The sequence below is a fragment of the Myotis lucifugus genome, unplaced genomic scaffold (assembly GCF_000147115.1).
Source record: "Myotis lucifugus unplaced genomic scaffold, Myoluc2.0 scaffold_1, whole genome shotgun sequence".
Taxonomy (NCBI): Eukaryota; Metazoa; Chordata; class Mammalia; order Chiroptera; family Vespertilionidae; genus Myotis; species Myotis lucifugus.
The window spans coordinates 39,374,473-39,395,526 of NW_005871049.1; the positions used below are offsets into that span (position 1 = coordinate 39,374,473).

At 46.4% G+C, this 21,054-nt stretch overlaps 1 protein-coding gene across 1 annotated transcript; it reads left to right on the top strand.

Annotated features, from left to right (window-relative positions):
• Positions 1 to 812: 812 nt before the first annotated feature.
• Positions 813 to 20,817, top strand: TRIM35 (tripartite motif containing 35). Its single transcript, XM_006081951.3, has 6 exons — positions 813 to 1,363; positions 13,393 to 13,488; positions 15,970 to 16,200; positions 17,419 to 17,441; positions 18,253 to 18,371; positions 19,710 to 20,817. Exons 1-6 carry the CDS (start codon positions 929 to 931, stop codon positions 20,285 to 20,287), a joined length of 1,482 nt encoding a protein of 493 aa, XP_006082013.1. The 5' UTR covers positions 813 to 928; the 3' UTR covers positions 20,288 to 20,817.
• The last annotated feature ends 237 nt before the right edge of the window (positions 20,818 to 21,054 follow it).

Here is a 21,054-nt window from a genome sequence, read left to right on the forward strand (position 1 = left end):
AGCCACGCTGTGAAGACCAGACTCACCCTAGCCGGGTTGGCTCAGTGTCTGCCTGCAGGTTGAAGGGTTCAGTTCCCATCATGGGCATGTACCCGGGTTGCAGGCTCAATGCCCAGGCCCTGGTCGGGTGTGTGCGAGAAGCAACCAATCACACACACATGGATGTTTCTCTCTTGTCTCATCCCTTCCCTTCCACACACTCTAAAAAAAATAAAAATAAAAAATAAAAAAGGCCTGGCCTCCTGGCTCAGTGATTGAATGTGGAATCCTGAACCAGGAGATCGCAGCTGGATTCCGGGTCTGGGCACATGCCCAGGTTGGGGCTCATCCCCAGTAGGGGGCGTGCAAGAGGCAGCCGATCAAAGACTCCTATCATTGATGTTTCTATCTCTCTCTCCCCCTCCCTTCCTCTCTCTGAAATCAATAAAAACATTTTTTTAAATCAATGGGGAAAAATATCCTCGTGTGAGGATTAACTGGGGGGAGACTCTACCTCGGATCTAGGAAGGGGGAGCTCTGGCTTTTCCTACCTCACGGGCCTCACGGGCCTGACTGACCTTCGGGGATTGGTTAAGGAAGGGGCTTGTAGACTTCATTTCCCATTTCAAATCGGAAGTAGGTTTCCAGTGACACGGAATACCTACAGCGCCGCTGGGGAGTTTACTCCTCGCTAAATCCCGGTACCTCGCGGGGAACTGGCAGCGTCATCGGAACAGATCAGCCCCTCCGCGCTCCTCCATGGTTTTCCGCCCCGACCGGAAGTGGGGCGGAGCCTCTGAGCATGCCCCGCAGGATTGGCCTGCGCGGCTGTCATTCAGCGCTTGGAGGGAAAGGGCTGGGCCGCGCTCACCAGAAGTCCCCGGAGCAGCGACGGGGCTGAGAAGGAGCGGCAGCGGAAGCTGCGGGCACCCAGCAGACAGTGGGTGCCATGGAGTCGGAACCCTCGCTGTCCCCCACGCTTTCCCGCTCCATCAAGGAGGAGCTGCTCTGCGCCGTCTGCTACGACCCCTTCCGGGATGCCGTGACGCTGCGCTGCGGCCACAACTTCTGCCGCGAGTGCGTGACCCGCTGCTGGGAGGTGCAGACGACGCCCACCTGCCCAGTGTGCAAGGACCGGGTGGCACCCGCCGACCTGCGCACCAACCACACCCTCAACAACCTGGTGGAGAAACTGCTGCGCGAGGACACCGAGGGCGGGCGCTATGCCGGCCACCGCTCCCCGCGCTTCTGCCGCGCGCACCGCGGCCAGCTCAGCCTCTTCTGCATCGAGGACAAGGAGCTGCTGTGCTGCTCGTGCCAGGCCGACCCCCGGCACCTGGGGCACCGCGTGCAGGCGGTGAAGGACACTGCCCACGACTTTCGGGTAAGCGTGGCCGGGTGAGGGAGGCGGCCCAGCTCGCAGAGGCTGCCCAGGCAGGGCTCGGACCCAGCACCCCTGACCCCGCTGCTCCCGCCGCCACCGCCGGCCAGAGCCGAGGGTGCCCAGCCCGCCCCTCTCCCTGCAGCCAGCTGGCTGGTGTCGCCGCAGGACCCACTCCTGGATGACTCCGGGAACCTATGGAGGCGCCATTTTTAAAAAATATATTTTTACTGATTTCTGAGAGGAAGGGGGAGGGAGAGCCAGAAACATCAATGATGAGAATCGTGGCTAGGCGGCCTCCTGCACGCCCCCTACTGGGGATCAAGCCCACAACCCGGGCCTGTGCCCTGAGGGGGAGTCTAACGTTGACCTCCTGGTTCCTAGGTCTGGGCTCAACCACTGAGCCACACCGGCGGGGCTAGAGGCTGCCTTTTTTTTTCCTTTTTTTTCTTTTTTTTTTTTTTTTTGTCCTTATCAAAGCCGGTCCAAGGGGGCCTGAGATGGGAAAAGAGAGGCAAACAGGAAGTGTGTGGACTGGGGTTACATGAAGTTCTCAAGGCAGCCCCCACCCACGTATTAGGCGATGGATGCACCCTTTCTGCCAGCGGGGTGTGGCCCGTGCCTCTTTGAGAAGCACAGGTGTGGATAAAGCTCAGGAAACCTGGAGCTCGGCACCCGCAGGTGAGAGGTGCGGGAGCCCACGGCCTGGCGGTGGATGTGGAGCTTTGAGATCCTCAGGATTGGTCACCTGCTTCCCCAGCTGGCCCATCCATTGTGTAGCTGTGGGGAGGCCTCTGGCCCTGGCCAGCTGGCTTATTCTGGATCAGCATCCCAATGCCTAGAGTGCCAGGGGCTATAAATACAGGAGCCACTTACAGGGCCAAACTAACACGGGGAATATTTTGGTGTCGGGAGGGAAAACGATCAGAAAATAAGGATTAGCCAACTCAGGAGTTTTCACATTTTTTTTAACCTTAGCATAATGAGAAATAGTTTCTCCATTATGACCCAGAACACTCATGTACTAATCATTAGTAACTAATGTATCAGTTGAAACAAAAGTTCTGTGAAAATGATCATTGTACTCTGGCATTTTATGTTGCATTTTTGTTTTTTGTTGTTTTTTTAAATTGTGCAGGGTGCGAAACACTAATTTATTTTGTCATCTATAATACATTGGTTAGACCCACAGTTTGGCCAGAACACTGGTTAGGTGGTAGGAAGCTGAATGTATTGAAAAGGAGGTGCTGCAAGAACCCCCTACTGCCTGGTTTACAGACACTGTTTTAATTAGTTGGTTTTAGTGACTTTCTTAAGATATATCAAAAGTTGATTATTAAACATTGAAATATGTAAAGTTTCGTACACATTTTGACAAAAGTTCAAGTAAAGGGGAATGTCATCAGTATGCATTGAACACTGATGTGGCTGGGGGCTGTCTTATTGGTTTTAACAACAGTGCTTTTTCCCATTTCCACGGGCATAGGTGCCAGGTCCTGATTTGGGGCAGCTAAAGTAAGTGCTGAGCAGTCTGGGGGCTGGGGTGAAGGTAGAGGATCAAGTCATGAGTAATCACTATGGGGCTGGCAGAGGTACAGCTCAGGAAGAGGGTCAGGGGTCAAGGCAAAGGGTACCAAGGTAAAACCCCCAGGTCTGGACTAAGCCAGATTCAAGATCAGTGAGCCAGACACCGGGAAGTATATATGATCTAATGACAACTTTCTATTTATTCAGCAGATGCCTGGTATTGCTGGGCCCTGGGGACAATACAGGACACGAGATAAATAATGTATATCTTTTAGGAGCTTCAAGCAGAGACCAGAGGAATAGGGAAGTGTTAGCCAGGTGAAGAGGGTAAGGGAGGGGCAGCAGCAATGTGTAAGGGTCCAGAGCAGGGAGGCCTGCCTTTCCAAGCACCGGAAGCATTACAGAGTAATTAGAATGAGGATGGAGATACAAAAAGAACCAGGAGGCCCCGAGCCTTGGCGTTTATCCTAAAGACTATAGGAAGCAGCCTGAGGGTTTTAAGCAGAGGAAGGGTGCTGTCAGATCCATGGGCACTCGGGGCAATGTCTGAGGGGGTCGGGAGTCTAGACCTGAAAGATCTGAGGAGCGTGCAAGCTACGTGTGCTCAGCCTAACGCAGGGTGGAGCTCATTCGTGTCTTAGACAACTGTGTATCAAGGGCCTGTTGTGTTCCGGGCCTCTTCTGGGTGTTGATGCTGCGGAGTTCACTAAGGCAGAGATCTCGCCCCATGGAGTCTCTTTTTTTTTTTTTTTTTAAATATATTTTATTGATTTTTCACAGAGAGGAAGGGAGAGAGATAGAGAGCTAGAAACATTGATGAGAGAGAAACATTGATCAGCTGCCTCCTGCACATCTCCTACTGGGGATGTGCCCACAACCCAAGTACATGCCCTTGACCGGAATCGAACCTGGGACCTTTCAGTCCGCAGGCCGACGCTCTATCCACTGAGCCAAACCGGTTTTGGCCCCATGGAGTCTCTTTGCAGTGGGGGAAGACAGACAGTAAATAGACAAATTGTAGTTCTGCATGATTGAAGTGGGTAGTGGTTGTCGGGGAGCAGTATGGGAAGGCTGGAGAGGTCTGGCACTGAGGGGGTCTTTCCATTGTGTGCTATGGGCACCTGAAAGCTTTTACATAGGGGTTTTGTGATGACATGTGTGCTTTAGAAAGATCACTTTGACACCCATATGAAGAATTCGGCAAAAATAATCATGTCAGCCAACATTTTGAGCATTTACTATGTGCCAGGTGCTCTTAAGTGTTTACCTGTCAACAATTTTAATCCTCACAAAAACCCTGTGAGGTTGTGTATTAATACCCCGCTGCTGCTGTAATAAATTGCAGCACAAACGTTGTGTTTAACACAGCGCAGATGTATTATTTTACAAGTCTGGAGGTCACAAGTGCTAAAGTCAAGGTGTTGGCAGGACGACATGCCTTGTGGAGGCTAGGAGAGGATTTATTGCCCTGCCTTGTCCAGCTTTTAGAGGCCCCTCCTCCATCTTTAAAGCACATCATTCCAACTCCTGATTCTTGTTCCACTACCTTTCTAACTAACTCTGCTACCTCCATCTTACAAGGACCCTTGTAATTATATGGGGCCCACGCAGACAGTCCAGGATAATTACCCCATCTTAAAATCTGTAATTTAATCACACCTACAGGGTCCTTTTTGCCGTATAAGGTAACATACTCACAGGTTCAGGGATTAGGATTGGCAACTCTGGGGAAACCATTCTTCAGCTTGCTACAGGTAGGTACTATCTCGTTTTAGAGGCAGAGACGCTGAGCCTCAGACAAGTTAAGAAGCCTGTCCAAAGTCACAGAGCAGATACTGTGGAGTCTCCTCGGCCTTGTTCAGCCCTTACTCTGGTCATGGGCTTTCAGAGAAGCTTCTCTGGTCTCAGGGTAAAACTTTCCCCTCTGGTCCTCTGTTCCAGGAGCTGTGAAGGCAGTTGACTATGTGTGTGGGAACTTAGAGTCTTGAGGGGAGAACAACAACTCTCAGTGGGCTGATTGAGTGCCTACTATGTGCCAGGCACGGTCTTTCCACTAGAGGACAGGGCAGGCAGTCCTAAGCCCTGCCTTCTTGGAGTCTGATAAGCATGACTGAATAATCACGCTAACAGTTACATGGTTTCAGACTGTGACATTCCTATCGCTTCTTCTAGGCCATTTGGCTAAGATCAAGTATAGTATCAGACTGTGACATTCCTGTGCAGGACAATAGGATGTGTGGGCCGTTGTTCCAAGGAGGCCTGCTCTTGTCTGATGGGCATGGGGAAAAGTTTCTGAGGAAATGATTTCGCAGCAACCCAAGGACATGCTGGATGAGGACTGAGGGCACGTGAGAGCTGGGATTTTGTCCTACGTGCCATGGGGTACAAAGGAAAGGACTGATGAGCTTTCAGAATGTGACATTGTTTAAACCAGAGCTTTGAAGTGTGTGTTGGATCTTTAGGGGACCTTACAAAATCCTCTAGTATTTGTACACGTTATATATATATATTTTTTTTATTGACTCAGAGAGGAAGGGAGAAGAAGAGAGATAGAAACATCAATGATGAGAGAATCATTGATTGGCTGCCTCAACCAGCTAGAGCTGTACACGTTCTTCTCAAAGGAACAAATATTCCAACAGTATGTCTTAAATTATCATTCCTTACATACAAGCACAAAACTAGTGTGAATTCCTCTTGCTTATACCACATAGAGATAATAAAACCAAAATAAATGTACAGATTAAGTACAAATAAAACTAAAGTCAATACAATCCTAGTTAAAATATTAATTACAGGGCTTTATTTTGTTGGAGCTAAAATGCTGTTTCTGGGTGGCTGTAAAGCCCCTTTTCCCTGTTCAAAGTGATGACTTGATTCACCAGCCAAAACTTCCCTGTTTGCTGAACTGAAACTTTCCTGGGATATAACTGGCCTAGTTTGGGTCTAATATATCCTTCGCCTGAAAAGTGTATTTCTGCTTTTTATTAGGCCAAGACATTGTAAGAGTATAGCCTGGTGTCAAGGAAGTTGTTAAGAAAATACAAACACTGGCACTGAAGTTAATAGGAACCTAAAGTGTGCGTCAGCACAGTTTATAAAGTGATTCACAATAGGCTTATCTTAGGGTTTTTTTTTAGGTTGTCACTAAGTGAAACACTAATTTAAAACACTCATGGAAAACTTGCAAATCCCCCAAATACTTAGACCCAGAGCCACAGGGACTGTGAGGAGATGATTACATCTGACTAATGAGAAAACGGAAACTTGGAGAAGTACAGTGACTCATGCCAGTCACGGGGATTGAACGTAGAACACCTAGGATTAGAACTCAGGCTTCCTGAGTCCCCAGTCTAGCCTTCACGCTGGTGTGCATCTCCAAAGCAAACCTGCCCTGAGCCTGCACCAAGTCCCAGGCCTCTGAACTGCCTTGTCAAGACCCCTTTCGTTTCCATCCCATGGACTGACCTGATGGCCATCCTCTACCCTCGAGCCTCTTTCTCCCCCCACCCCTTTCCCTTCCAAGGTTACCTTCTTAGAATCAATCTGACCTGGGAGTATTCCAGGCACTCCTTTTTTTTTTTTTTTAAGATTTTTTTAAAATATGTTTTTATTGATTTTAAAGAGGGGGGATAGAGAGATAGAAACATTGATGAGAGAGAAACATCCATTGGCTGCCTCCTGTATGCCCCCTGTCTGGGATTGAGCCTGAAATCTGGGTATATGCCCTGACTGGGAATCAATCCTGTGACCTCTTGGTTCATGGGTCATCGCTCAACCACTGAGCAACACCGGCCAGGCCAAGCACTTCTTAAGTCTTACCCTTACAATTCTTTCCCCTTGTTTCCTAACTGTTCACCTCCATCCCACATCCTCTCCAACCCTCATGGGCCAGGCCCTACCAGATGCAAGTGACACTGCAGGATGTTCATTTCCTACTGGCGAGGCATGTGCCGGGGGACAGAATGGGGTCTTACTGAACACTGCTCATGAAGGCTCCTGAGGTACAGGGCCCCCAGCACTAGGTGCTTAGTAGACACCTGCTTCTTAGGGCTGAACTCCACCGGAGAGGAAGAATGGGGAGACTAGGTTGGAGTTGGATAAGAAAGGGATCTGTTATCTCAGGTGCATTTGTGTTACCCATTTAGGATAAGAAGCCTGGAGGGGGGTAAGCGAAATGGGTGAAGGTGGCTCAAAGGTACAAACTTAATGTACATTAGTCATAGAGTGTAATGTACATCATGTTAACTATTATTAATAATACTGTGCTGCGTATTTGAAGTTGCTAAGAGAGTAAATCTTAAAAGTTTTCATCACAAGAAAATTTTATAACTATGGTGATGGATGTTAACTATTGTGGAGATCATTTTGTAATATATTCAGATATCAAGTCATTTCAGTTATTATGTTGTATAACTGAAACTAATATAATTTTATATGTGAATTATATCCCAATTAATAAATGAAGAAACCTGGAAAATAACCAGTCAGAGAGGTAAGTTACCTGGCAATAAGTGGTACTTGATAGTAGTAAGAACTAACACGTGCCTGGGGCACTCTTGTAAGCACTTGCATGGACTGACTTGTTGGATCTTCACAGCCATTCTATGAGCTAGAGAGTATTCTTACCCCAGAGACGCAGAGAAGTTAAGAAACTTGCTCAAGATCACTCACTAATAAGTGGAGGAGCTGGGATTTGAATCTGGGTGGCCAGGTGCCATGCCAGAGCTCTTAGCTACTACAGCAATCTGCCTGAAATCAAATGTTTGAAATAGATAGAAAAAAAGACATGAACTAGAGGCAGATGGTAGGAAACCCTGGTGATGGACCAGTAAACATAAACAGAGGAAACTACACTCATCATTTTCATGGGAAAATTTGAGAGACCATAGAAACTTGCATGCCTTCATCTTGAAGTTGAGGAGCCTAACAGCCACAGAGAGAGAAGTTCTCACCAGTGATTAGTGACAAAAACAAGGGTGCGAATCAGTTTTTCTAGCTTCCAGTCCAGGAGGTGATGTGTCATAGTAGAGAGAACATGGGTGTTCAGTGCACTGATTGACTAGGCAAGTAGTTAGTTGAGCATCTACTTTGTGCTAAGACCTGGGGATATACAGTAGGCAAAACAGTCTCTACCCCTGCAGAGCAAGCCTTCACTCCTGCAAACGTGTATTGAGCGCCATTCTGGTAGGTTGAGAGGACGTGGTGTTAGGACTTGCCCAGGGAAGCCTGCAGTCTTTCCAAGAGCATGAAGTGATTATCCAGAGTCGTGGGTGGGGTGATAGAGGTGTACCCGGGAGCTGTGAGAGCCCACGGAGATACATCTGAACTGTGCTGAGAGATCGAGCTGGCTTCCTGGAGGAAATGAAGAGGCCTGAGTTGTTTTCAAGGCTACGATGTGATAGTTGAGTGAAACAGGGAGGGATAAGTCAGAAGCATATATAGGACCTCAGAGGACAGAAAACTTGGGTTGGGCCTGACAGCCCTAGCTTCAGACATGGCCCTAGCACTTTGATAAGTACTTGCAAGGGTCCTGTGACAATCTTGGGAAATCATAGTTATTCTTTCTCTTACCAGCACCTTCACCGTTCCCACTTTCTGTTATAGCACCTGAGTTAACAGATACTTGGGTAAAACCATTTTGTAAAATCCTTGATGTATTAAATATGCTATTGAAATTTGCTGCATAAGGAATCAAATTGTAATTTCTAAAATATCCATATAAGCTATATAATCACATTCTGAATCCTGTAGTTTAAGTAAAAACTTCATATTTTCTGTGTATTGATAACTAAATAATATTAAATGTTATAATTTGATACCAAAATCAGAGCTCATTTGTTCTTTGGGGTTTGGGGCCTGGGTGACATTCCAGATGTGTCATGGGCCACTCAGCCACCCAGGGCAGTGTAACTATTAGTCCAGATGGGCTTCACACTACAGCCCTCATTAGTGACCCTGCAGTTTCTGCTCATTCAGGCATTTCGTGGGCTACAAGCAGGTAATTGGGTCCCTGAATGGTGGGTCCAGTTGTGATATAAATATGTTAAAACTAGAATATCAAAAGCAAACATGAAAAGTATATGGTTTAGATTCATTTGAATTCATACTTTAATGTATTTTCTAGGTTAACCACTAAATGCAGAGAAGGGGAAAAAGTGAAATAAAAATGCATAATAAATTTTTCAAAAAGGCAAAAAGAAACAGAAAAAGAAATATTGAACAAGCAGGGCAAATAGCACAGAACAAGAATGTAAGTTTAAATGCAGATATATCAGTAATTATGTTAAATATTCCAGTTCAGTGACAAAAGTTGTTAGACTAAATAGGAAACCAAAATCCAATTCTGTGCCACTTAAATATGATATAACAATTGATTAAAAATGTATTTGATAAAATTCAATATCCTTTTGGAATTAAAAGGAAGAAAAAAAACGGTGAACAAGGAATGGAAGGAAGTTCCTTAATCTTGATTAAGGGTATCTAACAAAAAGTGTATAACAAAAAATACGATATTTAATGGTGAAACATTGAAAGCTTTCTTTTATATATATATATATATTTTATTGATTTTTTACAAAGAGGAGGGAGAAGGATAGAGAGTTAGAAACATCAATGAGAGAGAAACATCGATCAGCTGCCTCCTGCACACCCCCCACTGGGGATGTGCCCGCAACCAAGGTACATGCCCTTGGCCGGAATCGAACCTGGGACCCCTGAGTCCGCAGGCCGACGCTCTATCCACTGAGCCAAACCGGTTAGGGCTGAAAGCTTTCTTATTGAGATTTTTTTTAAAAAAGACAAGAATGCCCATTTTGACCAATTCAATTCAATTTTGTAATGGAGATCCTAGCTAATAAAGTAAATCAGGAATTATAAATAAGTTATAAGGTTTGAAAAGAGGAAAACAATACTGAAATAGGGTATGTGGTGTTGTGGTTAAGAATGTGGCCTGTAGAATTGGACAGTTCTGAGTACAATTCCTGGTTCTGCTACAGTCTGTGTAATTCTGACAAGTTGCTTAGCTCCCCTGGGCCTTATCTCCTCCTTGCATAATAGGAATACAGGGCCTACCTTGTAGGAATGTAACAGGCTCAATAATAACTGCTTGCTGATAATAATAACATCTTTTGTTGATCTCACCAGCTGCATTAAACCAGAAATCTCCAGGTGATTGAAAAGTGTGGGAAGGACAAGGGACTGCCACCCCCTCTTATCTATCTTCATTGTCCTACAACTCCCTAACTGTCAAGGTTGAAGGCCAGAGGGTCGGGCTGTGTTTGGGGGCAGCACAACACTAGGTAATGTGTGTGGGCAGTTGCTTCACTTCTATCACTCATACTTATTTGGACAATCATAGAATTGTCCTCTTGAACTTTATCGCGTGATTTTGTAACAATATAATAAAACAGGATGATATTTCAGTGGCTGTGTGGGACACTCATACTAATGTTATTTCGCTATTGAGGACACACACCACCTTAGTGTGTCAAACTACATTAAGTGGTGATATACTATAAAAAAAAACAACAAAAAAACAGTACTTTTAAAAATCTATTAAATATTCCCAAGAAGAACATAAAAATATCCAGAATGAAAAGAAAGCAAAACCTGCAGAAAATGAAATCAGTCATTATTTTGTTTTCTGTAGCATAGCAGTTAAAAGAATGGGCTGTGGAGTAGGACAGATAGGCAAGTAGTTATCTGTTGCTGTGTAACAAATTACTGCAAAACATAGCCGCTTAAAACAAAAAAATATATATATCTATTATCTCATGGTTTCTGTGCGTCAGAAATGTGAGCATGACTTAGCTGCGTGCCTCTGCCTCAGGGTCTCATGCTGCTGCTATCAAGGTGTTGCCGAGGCCGCGTCTCAGCGGAAGGCTCAAGTAGGCCAAGACCCCCGTTTAGGCTCGCTGGGGGGGGGGGGGGGGGGGGTGGCTGGCGGGTTTCAAGTCCTCAAGGGCTGTTGGTTGGAGACCACCTCAGTTCCTTGCCCCATGGGCTGCTCCATAGGCCAGATCAAGTAAGAGAGGGAGAGAAGGTATGCACAGCCTTTTAGTCATCTCATCTCATCTCAGAAGTGACATCCCATCACTTTTGCCATATTTGATTGGTTAGAAGCAAATCACTAGCTCTAGTCCACAGGGGAGGGGTTTTTACTAGGGCATGAATACCAGGAGGTGGGGATCATTGGAGCCATTTTATAGGCTGCCTCCTTCATTCTGTCCTCTGGCCCCCACTGATTCATATCCCTCCCACATGCAGAATACACTCACCCCCTCTTAAGATCCCCATACGTCTCACCTCATTATAGTATCAGCTCAAAATCCAGAATCATCTCATCCAAATCAGGTCCAGGTGGGGATGAGGCTTTTGAAGACAAATCTCTATTATCTATTGGTGTATAACATATCACCCCCAGATTTGATAGCTTAAAACAACAAACATCTCACAGGAGTGAAGGATCACTAGAGCTGTCTTAGGGGCTGCCTACCACCACTGTCTAGGTCAGTGATGGCGAACCTATGACGCATGTTAGAGGTGACACTCGAACTCATTTTTTTGGTTGATTTTTCTTTGTTAAATGGCATTTAAATATATAAAATAAATATCAAAAATATAAATCTTTGTTTTACTATGGTTGCAAATATCAAAAAATTTCTCTATGTGACACGACACCAGAGTTAAGTTAGGGTTTTCAAAATGCTGACACGCCGAGCTCAAAAGGTTCGCCATCACTGGTCTAGGTTCACATTCTTACTCTGCCACATACTAGCTGTGTACCCTTGGGCTAATCACTTCCCCTTTCTTGTGCTTCACTTATTTTCATCTTTAAAATGGGGCTAATAATAATACTTACCTAATAGGGATATGATGATTAAGTGACATAATTTGTAAAGTAATTAGCATAGTCCCTGGCAAATAGTAAATGTTCAATAAATGGTAGTCATTTATAATTAATGTTATTAGAATTGTTATTTTTTAAAATATATTTCTTTATTGATTTCAGAGAGGAAGGGAGAAGGAGAGAGAGATGGAAACATCAATGATGAGAGAGAATCATTGATCGGCTGCCTCCTGCACGCCCCCTACTGGGCATCAAGCCCACAACCCAGGCATGTGCCCTTGGCCAGAATCGAACCCGGGACCCCTCAGTCCGCAGGATGATGCTCTATCCACTGAGCCAAGTCGGCTAGGGCTAGAATTGTTATTTTTTATTTTTTATTTTTTTCAAAGAAAAAAACTTGAGCCCTGCCAGTGGCTCAGTTGTTTGGAACATGGATCCTATACACCAAAAGGTTGCGTGTTCAATCCCCAGTCGGGGTGCGTATGGGAGGCAACTGATCGGTTTTTCTCACATCGATTTTTCTCTCCCCCCCCCCCCCCCCAAAATCTGTGGAAACATATCCTCAGGTGAGGATTCAAAACAAATAAAAAACTTGAAAAGCTTTCTTAGAATGTAGAGAGAAAAAGATATAGAGAGAAGATGCTAGGCTCTGGATACAAAGGGTGAGAATTCAACCTAAAACTAGTCCCAGTGCTTCAAGGAGTCCAAGGAGATCAGAGCAGTGGTTAAAGTTTAACACTACGGTGTCGGGTGAATTTCCCGCCAAAATATAAGATGGCGCGGGCAATTATTTAGGTTTCCCGCGCAAAATCAGAGTTAGTTTAAAATGCCTATATCTTTTGAAGTATGGGTTCGCATACACAGGTAGGTATCTTTGTGAACGGCAAACAAACAAATATTTGGTAATACGCAGTTACAATCGGCCCGAGTTTACACGTTTCCCGCACTCCACCGCAAATCTATATGAACCGAGTTAAAGACGGCTCCCGCGGAGTACGCGCAATTCACGCGAGCCGACTTAACTCGTTTCCCGCAACCCAAGTGTTAAAAAACAAAAACTATTAAACAAAAAGGTGTTTGAATCTGCTAATTAAAGTATTTCACATGGTCAAAGCACAATTAGAATATTGGGATAAGGTTGGGATGTGCGAGACAGTTTAGATAAGGACCCGTGGGAATAACTGGATGAACCCTGTAATTGGACCTGCTGATTAGTGACTGCAGGCCAGTCCAGTTTAGAAAGTCACAAAGGGAGGCTGTGGGCACATGGTCTTTACAGTTAAACACACAGCTCCAGATTCAGGCCGAGTCTGGACCAGCTTTAGGCTGAGCAGGATGCATCCCCTCTCTGCTGTACTCTGACCAACTTGAGGGGGAATAGGTCCCTTTCTCAGCCCTGCCTCTGTACCTGTAGCAGGAATAAAGCAACGGTCGAGTTAGAGGATATCTGAGAGCCCTTTATGCTGTAAACATGGTTCAAGGTCAGGGCCGTACTTCCTGCTGTTCCCTACAGTGTGTGGACGGAGTAGGTTCAGTAATTATGGTTGAGCTGTACCCTTGTGGAAGTGGAACTCGAGTTGTAAATGTGTCGTCCTCCCAGTCTGGCCTCCACCCCTAACCTACCTCCTTGCCTCTCTCTCATTCTTCCCATCAGGCTAAGTGCAGGAACATGGAGCACTCGCTGCGGGAGAAAGCCAAGGCCTTCTGGGCCATGCGGCGCTCTTATGAGGCCATTGCCAAGCACAATCAGGTAAGTGAGTGCTCCGGCTGTGTGGAACAGTGGGGCCACCTAAGGCCATCTTGCAGGTAGGTGAGGGGGGCTGGCCCTGGTCATGGCTGTTGACACAGAGTCGGCCTTCCCCAGCCCTGACGGTCTAGTACAGCCATGCTCAGACTCTGATTATGGCTGTGCTGCCAGGCCCTCTTTAAATACCTGTGCATGCCATGCCCGTAGCCACAGGAGTGGCTTAAAAGCCACCTGCACTCTGGTTTCAGACTAACTTAAGCATGTGGCACACTTTTCCATCTACCTGAGTACTCAAGCCAGTGATGACCTGGGCTCATTAGTTATTACTCTTTCCCGCTCACTCTCTGTGTCCACTCCATCAGCGGTTCTGTCCCCTCTATCTCCAAAATACATCACGATCACATCCATCCTGCACTCCGTATCCACTGCCACCATCCCAGTCCAGGTCACTGTCTTTTCTCACTTGCCTTCCTACCTGAGCCCCATGCTTCCTTCACTCTTTTATGTTGTTGTTAATCCTCACCTGAGTATATTTTTTTCATTGATTTTCAGAGAGAGTGGAAGAGAGGGGGAGAAACAGAGAGAGAATCATCAATCGATTGGTTGCCTCCCGCACGTGCCCCACCCGGGGCCAGGGATCGAGTCTGCATCTAAGGTATGTGCCCTTGACCAGAATTGAACCCAAGATCCTTCAGTCTGTGAGCCAATGTTCTAACCACAGAGCAAACCAGCTGGGGCACTTCCTTCCACTCTTCTTCTGCAGTCCACTCTCTGCAGAGTGACCTGCTCTTTTAGAAAATGCATCAATCCTGTCACTCCTCTCTTTATAATTGTCCAATGGCTTCCATGACCCACAACATAATGCAGACTCCTCACCATAGCCTCCAAGGCCCTCATCCAACACCTTCCTGCTCCTCAACTTCATCTCCTCTCAGGCTGGCCTGTGCCCTCAGTTCCAGGCACATTGGCCTTCTTCCTGTTCCTTAAATGAGCTAAGTCTTCTGTTTTTTTCCTGCCTGCTCTGTTTTTATCTTCCTGTGTGATAAGAATCATCCCAGATTTCACTCTCTCTTCCACTGTACATTATCAGACTTTTTAGCTTGATATTTCAATAGCGCTGTCTCACTTCCTTTGCATTTCTTGGATTTTTAGTAAGTTTGTACATCCTTTCACAAGTATAATAGCCATTTGCATTTCTTGGAATATTTATATTTTCTCCTTGTGGATGCCATAAGAGCACTTTGTATATTAAGAATAATATGTTCTTATATATATTTATATATGGGAAAATATTTCTCCTACTTTATCTTTTCTTTTTCAATGAAATATTTTCACTTTTTTTGGTCATTTTCACTTTTTCAGTGAACCATTTTATCATCAGATTGTCAGAGCCATAAACATATATTGAATTTTCAATCCAAAGATATGGATTACTGCCCTGACTGGTTTGGCTCAATGGATAGAGCGTCGGCCTGGGGACTCAAGGGTCCCAGGTTCGATTCCGGTCAAGGGCAGGTACCTTGGTTGCAGGCACATACCCAATAGGGAGTATGCAGGAGGCAGCTGATCGATGTTTCTCTCTCATCGATGTTTCTAACTCTCTATCCCTCTCCCTTCCTCTCTGTAAGAAATCAATAAAATATATTTTTTTAAAAAATATATGGACTACTAACCTTCCATTGCTAGAGCACACATTTTGAGGTGTTTTTCCGATAGTCATCATGAACTATACAATTTGTATATTTTAATAAATATTTACCTTTATTAGTATTTAACTTTATTACTTTTTTAAAGCTTTTTGTGGTTATGATTAAGTATGCATATTATTAATGATTCCAGTTTTTGTTTGTTTGTTGATTTAAGAGAGGGGGAGAGAGAAATATTGATTTGTTGTTCCACTTATTTATGTATTCATTGGTTGATTCTTGTATGTGCCCTGACTGGTGATTGATCCTGCAACCTTGGCATATCGGGATGACGCTCTAACCAACTGAATTACCCAGCCAGGGCAATGATTCTATTTTTAAATAAATATTTCCTGCTGCTCTTTTGGTAAGCCTCTTGATCAAACAAATTTGAAATCCTAAGATTGGAAAGCAATTAATTGTTTTTAAATAGTTGCTATTTGCATCAATTCTTTTCTGTGACTCAGGATTTCTTTTGCTGTTGTGCAGCTTAAACAAGATACAGAATAATATATATTGAGGAAGTCACAAGACCACAGTTGTCATATATAAGCAGCAATTTCAGCTTTTAAAAAATTAATCAAAAACAACTTCATTATGCTGTTTGACTTATTTCAAATTTAAACTTGTAAATTTGTGGTAAGAAAACTTCATCTATATTTTATCCATTTGGGTTCTGCATAGGTTTCTTTTGAAAGTCGAGTTCCTTTGCTAAAAATCTGAGTCACTGGGCTAGGTGACAGCTTAGGTTCCCTCCACAGTCTGATCCTCTGTGCCTCCTTCCCGCTCTCTGCTGCAGGTGGAGGCTACCTGGCTGGAAAGGAGAATCCGGCAGGAGTTTGAAAAGCTTCGAGAGTTCTTAAGAGGGGAGGAGCAGGCCATCCTGGATGTCATGGCCGAGGAGGCGAGGCAGAAGCAGCATTTGGTGGAGGAGAAGATGAAGCAGCTCAAGAAAGACACAGAGACTCTAGCCCATGAGATTGAGCGGCTGCAGATGGAGATGAAGGAAGATGATATTTCTTTTCTCATGGTGAGGAGCTCATCATCTCAGTGACAGGGACCAGATGTTCAGGGACCAGTGGGAGCCTGAGACCAGCAGCCCCGGGCAGCCCAATATGTTGTTATTGGAGAGAGAGAGAGAGAGAGAGAGAGAGAGAGAGAGAGAGAGAGAGAGAAACATCCATGTGAGATTGGCTGCCTCTTGGATACCCCCTACTGTGCCCTGACCGGGAATCAAACCAGCGACCTTTGGGTGCATGGGACAATGTTCAACCAACTGAGCCACACCGGCCAGGGCTCCCATACGATTTTGATTCGCATTTCCCTGATGGCTAGTGACATTGAGCATCTTTTCATGTAGTTGTTGGCCATTTGTGTGTATCTTCTTTGGAGAAATGTACATTCAAGTCCTTTAGCCATTTTAAAAATTGGGCTGTTTGTCTTTTTGTTGTTGAATTGTAAGATTTTTTTAATATATATTATGGCTACGAGACCTTTATCAGCTATATAATGTATAAATATTTTCTTCCATTCTGTGAGTTATTTTTTCACTTTCTTGATGACATCCTTTGAAGCACAGAGACTTTTCATTTTGATGAAGTGCTCCTTAACTGTTTTCTTTTGCTGCTGCTTTGTGCTGTTGGTGTCATATCTAAGAAGCCATAGCCTAAGCCAAGTTCATGATTTTTCTAGTTTTATCTCTACGTTTAAGTCTTTGACCCATTTTGAGTTAATTTTTTAATACAGTGTAAGGGAATCCAACTTCATTCTTTTGCATGTGGATATCCAGTTGTCCCAGCACCATTTCTTTAGACCATTCTTTCCCCATTGAATGTTCTTGGCACCCTGTAGATAACCAATTGCCGGTAAATGTGATAGTTTATTTGTAGACTTTCGATGTCCACTGGTCCATATGTCTATCCTTATGTTAATACCACACTAACTTGTTTACTATTGCTTTTATTAAGTTTTTAGTAGGGAAGTGTGAGCCACCAGCTTTGTTCTTTTCCAAGATTGTTTTGGCTATTTTGGGTCCCTTGAATTTTCATATGAATTTTAGAACAGCTTATCAGTTTCTGACATTTTGATAGAAATTACATTGAATCTTTAGATCAGTTTGGGGATTATGGCCATCTTAATGCTATTAAGTCTTCTGATCCATGAACGTTGGGTGTATGGCTCCTTTTGAGGTCAGAAACTTACATGTTTTCTCTGTGTCTATGTTTGTGTCTGATTTTTTCTCTTTCAGAAACACAAGAGCCGAAAACGCCGGTAAGTTGCCAAGGTTGGTGGAGGGGAGGGAAAGAGCAGGCAGAAATACCTGGGGTGCAAACTCCAGTGGCTCCAGGGCCAGGCATGTAATAAAGCCAACTGGGTGTAAGACAGAGGGCGTGATGGGGACTGGCCAGGTGTACAGAGCCCTCTTTCAAGGCATCCCACTGGTACAGTGTTGTTATCCACGGGGTAGGGAGAGAGTGCCTACCTGCGCGTGGCTCGCAGTTCTCAATAGGTTGTCCCAACATTTAAGCTTGTTTCTTGGTCAGCACCCTCCCTCCAAGAGCCTCTGGACATATACTGGCTGATGTTGATGGTTGAACACAGGGATGAGTAAGGAAGAACTGTGTCTCAGACAGAGCTGTACGAAGATGGAAGAGAGTGCTTTGGGCAGTAGTGAGTTCCCTGTCACTGTAGGTGTTTAAGCAAAGGCCAGTGACACCTTCATATTGTTGGACTAGAGGGCCTTTATGATCCCTTTTGACTCAGACATCCTTTGAGCAGATGTGTGAGTGTAATTTCTGCCCACAAGGAAGGCAACCATGTCTGAGTACCTCCTATTTATATTTATCTCAGCTGGAGCAGGATGAGCCCTAATACTGAATCTTGAAGCGGTATGAGCTGCCCAGATGGTTCCTGGCTCATCCTCTCATCAGAGCCCAGTTTGGGTTTGTCCTGGGTGAGGTGGTGGGGAATTTAGGCCTGTGACAAGGGAAGAAGTCCTATTGTTTGTTAAATCCAGCTGACCCAGTTAGGTCCAGATGCATGACCCCGGCCCTGCCCACCAGACCCAGTTCTCCCTCCCCAGCCTCTTCTGCACCATGGAGCCAGAGCCTGTGCAGCCTGGCATGCTGATCAACGTTTGCAAGTACCTGGACTCCCTGCAGTACCGTGTCTGGAAGAAGATGGTCATGTCTGTTGAAACTGGTGAGTGGGGGCGCGTGTGGGCAGGTAGTACAGGCATGGGAGGCACTTCACGCAAGGCAGAGAGCTCACTAAACTCCAGCCTCGTTCAGACAGGGCCCCAGCACCCAACTCCTCCTCCGCTCCTTGCCCCACTGCTCTTAGCAGGACGCCTTCCTCTTTGGGTCCAGGACGCCTTCCTCTTTGGGTCCTGACACTTGGCCACCTCTTCAGAAAAAGAAACTGACTTCCCTCTGGATTGTGGATACAAATCTTCCTCAGTTCAGAATTGCCTCGTTCGAGGTGATTCCAGCCCACACGATCACTAGGTCATGTGCTGTGGCTGAATGTTTGTATGCCCTCCTCCCCACCCAGATCATATGTTGAAGCCCTAACCTTCTATGTGATGGTGTTTGGAAGCAGGGCCTCTGGGAGGTGATTAGGATCGGATGAGGTCATAAGGGTGGTGCCCTATGGCGGGATCCGTGCCCTTATAAGAAGAGACACGAGAGAGCTGACTTCTTCTCTCTCATTCTGTCTTGTGAGGACACAGCAGGAAAATGGCCATCTGTAAACCAAAAAGAGGGCCCTCACCATAACTTGGCCATGGGAGCACCCTGATCTCGGACTTCCAGCCTCTCGAACCATGAGAAATAAAGTTCTGTTGTTTGAGCCACCCAGTCTACGGTGCTTTTGTTGTGGCCACCCAAACTGATTGACTTATAGGGAGAAATGTCAGTGACCCAGGGGATGTTCCGTGCTTTTCTAAGGCGGCATGGGAGTTGTGTGAGCATCAGGATCCCTGCCTGTATTGCTCCCGATGGCTGACATAATCAGACTGCAAACTGGATGCCTTAAAATGGCAGAAATTCATTCTCACATGGCCAGAGGCTAAGAAGTCCAAAATCTAGGTGTCAGCAGGGTCCTGCACCCTCTCAACCCTGTGGGGAAGATCTTTGTCTCTTCTTAACTCCTGGTGTTTGCAGGCAATGTGGGGTTGGGGCCACAGCACTTTTATCTCCACCTTTGTGGTCACATGACCACCTCCCCTCACTGTGTTGCTTCTCTCTTTGTAAGGACAACAGTCATTGTATTAAGGCCCCACTATATTCCAGTCTAATTACATCTGAGACAAATAAGGTCACCTTCTGAGGTACTAGGGGTTAGGACTTCCACATATCTTTCTTAGTGGGGCAAGTTTCAACTCATAACCCTGTCCCTCAGCCCAGGGCAGCTCCCTCCCTGCACTGGGCCAGGTGGGACACCGTTGGTCAGTCTGGGGGGCCGGGGCATCAGCTGGCATGGCAGAAGGGCAGGATGTGAGGTTCGCCGACTTACCCCACTCTCTCCCTCTGCTCTCAGTGCCCTTCAGCTTTGATCCCAACACCGCGGCGGGCTGGCTGGCTGTGTCTGAGGACCTCACCAGTGTCACCAACCACGGCTACCGAGTGCAGGTGGAGAACCCGGAGCGCTTCTCCTCGGCGCCCTGCCTGCTGGGCTCCCGCTCCTTCTCCCACGGCTCCCACGCCTGGGAGGTGGACCTGGGGGGGCTGCCCAGCTGGCGGGTGGGCGTGGTGCGCATGTGCCTAGAAACTGGCCCCGAGGGCTACTCCCACAGCTGCTACCAGGACACTCGCTCTGGTTTCTGGTACCTGTGCCGCACGCAGGGAGTGGAGGGCGACCACTGCGTGACCTCAGACCCGGCCACATCACCACTGGTCCCCTCCATCCCACGCCGCCTGCGTGTGGAGCTGGAATGTGAGGAGGGCGAGCTGTCCTTCTACGATGCGGAGCGCCAGTGCCACCTCTACACCTTCCATGCCCGCTTTGGGGAGGTGCGGCCCTACTTCTACCTGGGGGGCACCCGGGGGAACGGGCCCCCCGAGCCTCTGCGCATCTGTCCCCTGCGCATCACTGTCAAGAAGGAGCTGGATACCTGAGGCCGGCGGGGAGCCTGCCAGGTGCTGCCCAGGTGTTCTGCCATGGTCCTGCTTTCTTTCTGTCCCTCTTTCTCAAGCCCACACTCACCTGGACACCTCTAGGTCCTGCTTTCTTGCCAGGATCTGGCTACTAACTGTCTAACCCTTTTCCGTGGCTCCAGGCCCCAAGCCCCCCTCTTCATTTTTGGTCTTGTCTGTACCCACAGTTGAACGTCATCCAGGAGATAGCTTACTGGCCAGGCTCTCCCCAGAGTCCTGGCATCTTCGGGATGTGAATTTCCTTCCTTCTAACTCCAGGATTTCTGGGGACAAAGTTTGCCGCTAGAGTAAGACCTGTTTTAAAAATGTTTTTAATGTAGGTTTTATTATTCAGGTATGATGAGGCCAACAGATCAAGAGTCAGCTGCCACTGAGAAGAGTTTGTTACTTATTGTTCCTAAGAGGAAGGGCCATGCTATGGGGTGGGGGACGCAGAGGGAAGCACCAGGTCCCCCTAGGACAGTGGTCGGCAAACTGCAGCTCGCGAGCCACTTGCCGACCACTGCCCTAGGAAGCAGAGGGAGTGACGGGGTGCATAGGCAGGAGACTGTAGTGTTTTCACAGGAAGGAACAGATGAGGCAGGTACAGGGTGGGCAGGTTTAGGATTGGTTAGTTTAGCTAACCCAGTTCCCATAGTGAGCTCCAGATTTCAGATATCAAGAATGTAGAAATATATATATAAAAATACAGGACCATGGCTGTGGCTTTGGGGCAGGACCAGGACTCG

Excerpts from the sequence above, each read along its gene's own strand:
- TRIM35 (XM_006081951.3), top strand. The coding sequence starts at position 929 with ATGGAGTCGGAACCCTCGCTGTCCCCCACGCTTTCCCGCTCCATCAAG. Across the intron at positions 17,442-18,252 it reads CACAAGAGCCGAAAACGCCG|CCTCTTCTGCACCATGGAGC; the intron begins GTAAGTTGCCAA and ends CTCCCTCCCCAG. Across the intron at positions 18,372-19,709 it reads GGTCATGTCTGTTGAAACTG|TGCCCTTCAGCTTTGATCCC; the intron begins GTGAGTGGGGGC and ends CTCTGCTCTCAG.